At 52.7% G+C, this 8,906-nt stretch overlaps 1 protein-coding gene across 3 annotated transcripts; it reads right to left on the reverse strand.

Annotated features, from left to right (window-relative positions):
- Window positions 1-1,271: 1,271 nt before the first annotated feature.
- On the reverse strand, window positions 1,272-8,895 carry EBI3 (Epstein-Barr virus induced 3). 3 transcript variants are annotated; one of them, XM_007169173.2, is made up of 5 exons: window positions 8,273-8,895; window positions 7,528-7,648; window positions 5,650-5,828; window positions 3,748-3,905; window positions 1,272-1,807 (listed from the first exon to the last, which is right to left on the reverse strand). In XM_007169173.2, the coding sequence occupies exons 1-5, from the start codon at window positions 8,343-8,345 to the stop codon at window positions 1,655-1,657; spliced, it is 684 nt and encodes a 227-aa protein (XP_007169235.1). In that variant the 5' UTR covers window positions 8,346-8,895; the 3' UTR covers window positions 1,272-1,654. The 3 variants fall into 3 exon arrangements, with proteins under 3 accessions (XP_007169235.1, XP_007169234.1, XP_007169233.1); XM_007169172.2 differs by having other exon boundaries at window positions 7,528-7,651; XM_007169171.2 differs by lacking the exon at window positions 8,273-8,895 and having other exon boundaries at window positions 7,528-8,172.
- Between the last annotated feature and the right edge of the window lie 11 nt (window positions 8,896-8,906).

Raw genomic sequence — 8,906 nt, forward strand, 5'->3', positions numbered from 1 at the left:
GAAGTCTAAAATGGGTGGCAGGTTCCTTCCGGAGGCTTCAGGAGAGAATCCATTTCCTTGTCTTTTCCAGCTTCTAGAGGCTGCCAGAGTTCCATGGCTCGTGGTCCTGGATCACTCTGACCTCTGCTACCACTGTCACATCACCTTCTCTGTCTCCCTCTGACCCTCCTGCGTCCCTTTTATAAGGTCACTTGTGATTACCTTGGGGCCACCTGGATAATACAATATAACTCTACTTCATTTTCATTAACTTTAAAAAAAAATATTTATTTATTTGGTTGCACCAGGTCTTAGTTGTGGCAGGTGGGCTCCTTAGTTGCGGCTTGCTGGGTCCTTAGTTGTGGCATGCGAACTCTTAGTTGCAGCAGGCATGTGGGATCTAATTCCCTAACCAGGGATCGAACCTGGGCCCCCTGCATTGGGAGCATGGAGTCTTAACCACTGCACCACCAGGGAAGTCCCCATTTTCATTAACTTAATGAAAGATCCTAAATCTTTAAGGATCCTCAAGATTGTTAAATTAATCACATCTGCAAAGTCCCTGGTGCTGTGTAAGGTATCACATTCACAGGTTCTGGGGATTAGGACATGGATATCTTTGGGGGGGGTCTTTATTCTGCTTGCCCTAGATGAGGTGGTCAGGGAAGGCTTCTTGGAGGAGGTGACCTTGGAATTGAGACCTGAGTGAAATGTACAGAGAAGCTCCTGGATTGAGAAAATCCTTAAGAGCCTGGCTGTGTTGCCCCCTCCTCAGAGAGACCTTCCCAGACAAACTCATGTCCCATTGGTGTCCACTCACAGTGGGGCTCACATCTGGGCAACTTTTTTTTTTTTTTTTAAACTTTGGGTTTATTTATTTATTTATTTATTTATTTATTTATTTATTTATATTTATTTATGGCTGTGTTGGGTCTTTGCCTCTGTGCGAGGGCTTTCTCCAGTTGCAGCAAGTGGGGGCCACCCCTCATCGCGGTGCGCGGGCCCCTCATCATCGCGGCCTCTCTTGTTGCGGAGCATAGGCTCCAGATGCGCAGACTCAGCAATTGTGGCTCACGGGCCCAGCCGCTCCGCGGCAGATGGGATCCTCCCAGACCAGGGCTCAAACTCGTGTCCCCTGCATTGGCAGGCAGACTCTCAACCACTGCGCCACCAGGGAAGCCCTGGGCAACTTTTGAGGTGAACCAAACTGAACTGAACTGAATGGATTCATCATTCCATCCCAGGCGGAACACCCACCACCCCTGCCCTGACTCCCCCAGCCCTGTCTCTTCCTCTGGTCTGGCCCTGACCCCGTGTGTGGCAGTGGGGATTCACTGTGTGTGTGTGTCCTGGTCTGTCCTCTCCTCCCAGGGTCTCATGTGGATCTGTTAAAAGAAGGAAGAGTCCTGATTCTAGTGACAATGATCCTTTTCTAATTAAACAATTTAAAAAATCTCATATTCACAGTTCACAAAACATTGCACTGTGTCAAAGGAGGAGGCAGGGAGTACATCCCCATTTCACAGACTGAGAAACTGAGGCTCAGAGAGGCAAAGTCACTTGTCCAAGGTTGCCCAGCAACTCGGCAGCAGTGAACCCAGGCCAGTCAGGTCCCATCCACCCTTAGTTGGATGTCAAGGGCACAGCCCCTCTTCAGGGGTGCAGGGAACCCCCACTACTTGCCCAGGGTCATGGAGGCAATGGCTGGGAGACTCCAGGCGCTTGATTCCCCATAGTCAGTGAGGTCCAGAGCAGCCACCTGGATGCAGTACTTGGCTTGGGGCCTCACAGCCTTGAGGGTGAAGGATGTGCCTTCAATTGGTCCCACCTGAAAGCAGAAGGAGGTCTGGGTCAGTGGAAACAAGGAAGCTATGTGATCAAGCCTTCCGTCCCCATGTTCGGGCTGCTGTTCCAAGACTCAGGCACCAATGTCAATCCTCAACGGCATGCCCTCTGCGGCCCCCTGTACATCTTCGGACATCTTAAACATCTTGCTGAGCAGGGAGAGCCTGCCCCTCCCTGGGCAGCCAATTCTTGGTCGACCAGGAGCATGCCTTTCATATAAAAACCAATCCACCCCGAGTCCACACCCCCATCCATCCCCTCTCTCTACTGGTCACACACCAGCCCATATCCCCACCCTGCCCTAAATCACCCCAGGGCCAGATGCCAAGCAACTAGAGACCACCCTGCAGCCCAGAGCCCACTGGAATTATTCAAACTCGCTTACCCTAAGCTGTTCACCTGTCCCATCTAGACTTCCCCGAGGAAACCCCAATCCACCTCTGTCCTGGGCTGTCCCCTGGCTCCCACTTCAGCCTCCTGATGTCCCAGAGTTGCCCACATGGCCCTGCGTGGCGTGATGTGTCCTCTTTTCTGGGGAAATGTAATAAATTCTTCTTTCCATGGCCCTGACCTCTCCATGTCCTCACTCAGGCACCTCCACAGATTAAAATCCCTGGGCACCAATGAGACACCCTCTCAGCTCTGCCTTTCCGGTTCTCCGCCCTGCCCCCTCTGTCCCCGCCACTCCACACTCTCCCTCCAGCATCGGGGTCCCCTCATCCTTGGCATGTCCCATGTCAGCCACCACCGGCAGCTTCCCAAGGTCAGGTGTGACTGTGTCCCTCCTTCCTCTGCACAAGCTGTCCCATATGGCAGCCGGATGTGACGCTTTACGTTTTAAATTTAGATTAATTAATCATTGCACAATCTTGCGAATACACCAAAGTTACTGGCTTGTGCACTTTAAAACAGAGAGCTTCGTGGCATGTAAATTCTGTCTCAATTTTAAAGTTGCAAGCGTTTACAAAATTAAATTAATGAATACTACATCGACTTTAAAAGCCAATTCCTCGGCTCCTTACCAGGTTGCAACCACCCGGCAGCCTCACGCGGCCCGAGGCTACCGTCTTGGATGGTGTGGATGTGGAACATTTCTGCTGTTGCGGAAGGTTCTAAGGGACAGGATTGCAAAAGCCTAAACCCTGCAAAGACTCAGCTCCTCAGCCCAGCGTCCAAGGCTGCCCAGGACACAACTGCCCTGCCCCTATGCTCACTGACTGATACCCTGCCTTTATTTTTTAAGAATGTAAAACAATATATTGGTGCTCTCAACTGAGGTGAAATTCACATGACGTAAAATTAACCATTCCAAGGTGGATAATCTAGTGGCATTTAGTACATTCACAGTGTTGGGCAACCATCACCACTATCTAGTTCCAGAACATTCCATCCCCCCAAAAAGAAGCCCCATCCCCATTAGCAGTCACCCCCTCTCCCTCCCCCAGCCCCTGACAACCACTAATCCAATCTCTGTCTCTGTGGATTTGCCTGTTCTGGACGTCTCCCATCAATAGAATCACACACAGTGTGTCCTCCTGTGTCTGGCTTCTCTCACTGAGCATCGTGTTCTCAGGGTCCATCCACATTGTAGCGAGTGTCAGTGCTTCACTCCTTTTCATGGCTGAGTGATGTTCCCGTGTGTGGAGGGACCACATGGTGTTTATCCATCACCCATTGATGGGCACTTGTGTTATTTCCACCTTTTGACCATTGTGAGTGGTGCTGCTGTGAACATTCGTGTACAAGTAATTGTTCGAGGCCCTGTTTTCAATTCTTTTGGGTAGATGCCCAGGAATGGAACTGCTGGGCTGCGTTCATGTCGCACACCAGCACCCCAAGCTGTGACCCACACCCCACTGTACCTTTGCACACGCTCTTCCCTCTACCCGGGAACTGCCCTCCCCGTCACCTCATCCTCCTCACCTGGCGGAAGCGGGCAGCTCCGTGACGCTTGTAGCGGATCCGGTACTTGAGTGAGAAGATCTCTGGGAAGGGCCAGGACCGGGGGGGTTCCCATTGCACCCAGAGCCGCTGCCCAGGGAGGGGGCTCAGGCGCACACCTTCTGGAGGGTCCGGTTTGACTGATGGACAAGCAGGAGGCAGGGTCAGTGGAGGGCACATTCATTCATTCATTCAACCAACCAACCAATAAATATTAATTGAGGGTCTGCTGAGTGTCCAGGGATGTTCTGGATACTGGGGACAGAGTAGTCCTGTCACCTTGGAGCTCAATCCCCCGGGGCAGAAGACACAAGAGGCAGATCCGAAGGTCATAAACAGGAGGGAAGAAAGCTCAGGAGTGCAAGGAGGGTAGTGGGTTGCAATGTTTTTGGAGACATAACTCACATACCAGAGAATTCACCCTTTGAAAGTGTACAGTTCAGTGGTTTTAGTATATTCACAGTGTCATGCAACCATCACCACCATTTAATCCGGAACATTCCATCGCCCCAAAAGAAGCCCCATCCCCGTGAGCAGTCAGCCCCCCATTCCTCCCTCCCCAGCCCCTGACAACCACAAACCCACTCTCTGTGTCTGTGGATTTGCCTGTTCTGGACATTTCCCATCAATGGAATCACACACTGTGTGTCCTTCTGTGTCTGGCTTCTCCCACTGAGCATCGTGTTCTCAAGGTCCATCCAGGTTGTAGTGAGTGTCAGTGCTTCTCTCCTTTTTATGGTTGAATAATATTCCATTGTGGGGATGGACACGTTTTGTGTATCCATTCATCAGTTAATGAGAATTTGTGTCGTTTCTAATTTCTGCCTATTATGGATAATGCTGCTATGAACATTCATGCACAAGTTTTTCTGCAAACATGCTTTCCATTTTCTCTTAGATATATACCTAGAATTGGAATTGCTGGATTACATGCTAACATGTTTAGCCCTTTGAGGGACTGCCAGTCTGTTTTCTAATAACCACCAGCAATGTATGATGGTTTGCAATTAAAAAAAAATGCTTAGGGAGGACTCACTGAGGAGATGACATCTGAGTTGAGAGCTAAAGGAGGTGAGGGAGTGTACAGTGTGGAGACCTGGGGGAAGAGCCTTTTGGGCAGGGGGAACAGCACGTGTAAAGGTCCTGGGGCAGGACTGTGCCTGGTGTGTTGGAAGAACAGTGAGGAGGCCCATGTGGCTGGAGCAGAGTGAGCGAGGGGGAGAGAGGGAGGAGGGGAGGGCAGGGAGGGGACAGGAACAGATGGTGGGAGCCCTGGAGGGCTGTAGGCAGGGCAACAATGGGACCTGACTCAGGTGCTCACAGGCGCCCTCTGGTGGCTGCTGTAGGGAGGACAGATTGTGGGGAAGAGGGCAAGAGCCCAAGGGGGGACCCAACTGGAGTGCTCACAGGCACCCTCTGGTGGCTGCTGCGGGGAGGACAGACTGTGGGCAAGAGGGCAGGAGCCCAGGGCAGGCACCCAGGGCAGGACCTGACTCGAGTGCTCACAGGCGCCCTCTGGTGGCTGCTGCGGGGAGGACAGACTGTGGCGAAGAGGGCAGGAGCCCAAGATGGGACTTGACTTGAGTGCTCACAGGCGCCCTCTGGTGGCTGCTGTGAGGAGGACAGATGGGGGTGAGGGCAGGAATAGGGGACCAGGATGGAGGGGCTGCCACTGGTCCAGGTGGGCGGTGATGGAGGTTGGACCAAGTAGGGGCTCAGGAGAGGGGAGAAGTGGGTGGATTCTTGCTGAATTGTGAAGGTGGAGCCCACAGGATCCGTGAGGGATGGACAGGATCTCATCCTGACAGGTGGGAGGTGGGCGTGTTGGGGGTAGGAGCAGGAGCAAGGGGGACCCTCCACAACCCCACCGCTGCCCCTACTCACTGACGTGCTCTGGGACAAACGGCATGAAGCTGCTGCTGACGCCCCGGGGGTGGACAGCCGTGATGTTGAGCACATAGGGCACCATGGAGAACATCTGGATGTCAGGGATGATACAGCTGGTGGCCTCTGGTGTCTGCTGGAGGCAGGGCCAGCTCTCCCCATGGGCTGCCACGCCAAGCCTGGACACCGAGTGCGCTGTGAGGGTCCCAGCACTTCCTGCTGGCCCCCTGTGCCCTGGACCCCGAGTAGGGACAGCAGGTGAGGAGTCCTGCTCTTGGCTGTGTGATCCTAGGGACCCCTCACTCCAACATCACAGAGCCCGGGGGACCCAGGGTCGGGGGTAAAACCCCACAGGGAGATGCTAGGGTCCGGATTCTAACACTTTCTAGGGGGACTTCCCTGGCGGTCCAGTGGTTAATAATTCGCCTTCCAATGCAGGGGACGTGGGTTCGATCCCTGGTCGGGAAACTAAGATCCCACATGCCGCAGGGCAACTAAGCCCACGCGCCACAACTCCTGAGCCCGCGTGCTCTGGAGCCCATGTGCCACAACTAGAGAGAAGCCCATGCAGCACAGCAAAGAAGAACCCGCATGCCACAGCAAAGACCCAGCACAGCCAAGTAATAATAATAATACAGTTTTTAAAATAAATAAATAAAGCTTTCTGGAACGTCAACATTCCAGCCTTAGAATTCCAACATTCCCAGGACTACAATTCACGGATTCCGGAAACCAAAATAATAAGATTCCAATTCTCTCGAGTTCTGACACCCCAAGATTTCAGACTCTAGAGCCTGGAGCTCAGCACCGTCCACAGAAACTTCCACAGCATCCAAAACGTTCTGCTTCTGCCCTGTGGATATGAAGCGCGGCTAGTGCAACTGAGTGGGACTTTTTGATTTATTTCATCTAATCTGAATGAAAAGTTTCCACCTATCAGAAAGCGTGGGAAAGTTCCTCAGAACAACTCAGGTGTGTGAATCTACTTTTCCAAACACAAATGTTATGAAATCTAATCAGAGATCAAGAATATCTGACTGGGGGACTTCCCTGGTGGCGCAGTGGTTAAGAATCCATCTGCCAATGCAGGGGACACGTGTTCGAGCCCTGGTCCGGGAAGATCCCACATGCCGCGGAGCAACTAAGCCCGTGTGCCACAACTACTGAGCCTGAGTGCCACAACTACTGAAGACCGTGCGCCTAGAGCCCATGCTCCACAAGAGAAGGCACTGCAATGGGAAGCCTGTGCACTGCAATGAAGAGTAGCCCCTGCTCACCACAACTGGAGAAACCCCGCGGGCAGCAACAGGAAGACCCAAAGCAGCCAAAAATAAATAAATAAATTTATTTTTTAAAAGAAGAATTTCTGATTGAATGTTTAGCATCTGAATTGAAGTGTGACACATGTGTAAAGCACACATGGAATTCCATGACTTAGTATAACAAGACCGAATGCAAAATTTCTCATTAATTTTTAAAGTATTGATTACATGTTGAAATAATACTTTAGATAATCCTATTAAATGCTATGAAATCAATTTCTAGTATAAGTTTAAATATATGAATCGTATATAAGCATGTTAAAGTACATTGCATTCGATCATATTAAATGATAAACATTTGGAATATTTAGATACTATTTAAATAAAATATTAAAGCCAATGTCACCCATTTCTTTTTCTTTTTTAAATGTGGCTTTTAGAAAATTTTACCCTCCACATGTGGCTCGCAGTACGTATTTTAGGGAGTATATTTCTAAGGGTTGGTGGTGCTCTAGAATTCTGAGGCGTTCAGGCTCTCACTAAGTCCCCAGCTGCCCTGATCCTAGGGGGTCAACCCAGATGTAGAATCCCCAGGAAGCCCTCCAGGCTCTCTGACCTGTACGTGGCAATGAAGGACGTGGGCCTGGAGGAGTTTGGAGCGGGCGGCAGGGTCCAGGAGCAATCCACTGCGATCGGGTACCTAGAGGCCTGGCACCGCACCCTGGGCTGGGTGGGAGCTGCTGGGGGGCCCAGAGAGAGAGGGAGAGAGTGAGCTTCTGATTCACCCGGGACTGTCAAAGCCCTACCGTGGCTTGGCCCCCACCTCACTGCCAGCCAGTGCTGGGCACACATTAGGAGCCTAATAAAGGTTTGTGGAATGAATGAGTACATGAATGAAAGGCACCTACATCATCCCTCACTCTTGCTACAACCCACCAAGGCAGGAACTATTAGCCCATTTTCCAGATGGGGAAACTGAGGTTGAAGGAGCCACAGAGGGGACCTAGGGTTGGCGGGGATTTCTGGTGGGAGGGAGATGCTTTACCGGACCCCCTCTTTGTGACGGTTTTGTTTTGAATCACATGAAATGAATGGATACAATTAAAATTTCTTTCTCTCCCACCCTCCCTTCCTCCAGGCTGTGGCTGCCACTTCCTGGTCCCTTTGGGGTAGCTCTTGCCCTCTCTGTGCCTCAGTTTCCCCCAGCCATGCAATGGGATGGTAACCCCCTCCCATCAGTGGTCATACAGAAAGTGTGTGAGCTCCCACCCCACCCAGAATGTTCCACGGCAGACAAAGTCCAGTCCTCAGAGAGTGTCCCTCTGCCCTGGCTTCCCCTACCCCCCCGGGTCCCCACATACCTTCTCTCCCGCAGCAAAGTGAGCAACCCACCCAGGAGGTGAGGGTGAGGACCAGGACAAGTCTTGGGGCCATGGCTCAGGCGGGATCTGCTTTCAGGGGCTGGGGCAGGGAGCACCCTCGGGCAGGCAAGGGACTCAGGTCCCACCCAGGGGAAAGCCCAGCCCCCAGTCGAGGCCCCCTACTTCCCCTTCCCCTTCTGACTCACTGCCTGGTTCATGGGGCTCCGGAGGAGGAGCCCCCAGTCCCTTCACCGGCCACCCCCAGTCTCGGGTGCGGAAGGCCCCAAAGGTGGGGGCAGAAGGAGGAGGCCACGAAAGGGAGAAGTGGTGACCCCGTGGCCTTTCCCAGAAGAGCCTTCCTTCCGGCTGCAGCGAGGAGGGGGCACCCCGGGGAGCGCGATGATGACAGGGAGAAAGACAGAGAGAGGCCAGGGCGGGGAGGAACAGAGAGCAGCTGGCACCGACAGAAGATGCCGATCACTCCTCAACCACAGAGACGGGGACCCCCCCGCCAGCCACATTCCACGCTCCAGGCCACAGAGAGGCAGAGACCCAGGCTCTGGGAAGGCAGCCCCGAACCGTGGACATTCTCCAAGGTCCTGGGACGCCCGGGGACAGGCAGAGCCTCTGCTGG

Source organism: Balaenoptera acutorostrata, chromosome 2, assembly GCF_949987535.1.
Source record: "Balaenoptera acutorostrata chromosome 2, mBalAcu1.1, whole genome shotgun sequence".
NCBI lineage: Eukaryota > Metazoa > Chordata > Mammalia > Artiodactyla > Balaenopteridae > Balaenoptera > Balaenoptera acutorostrata.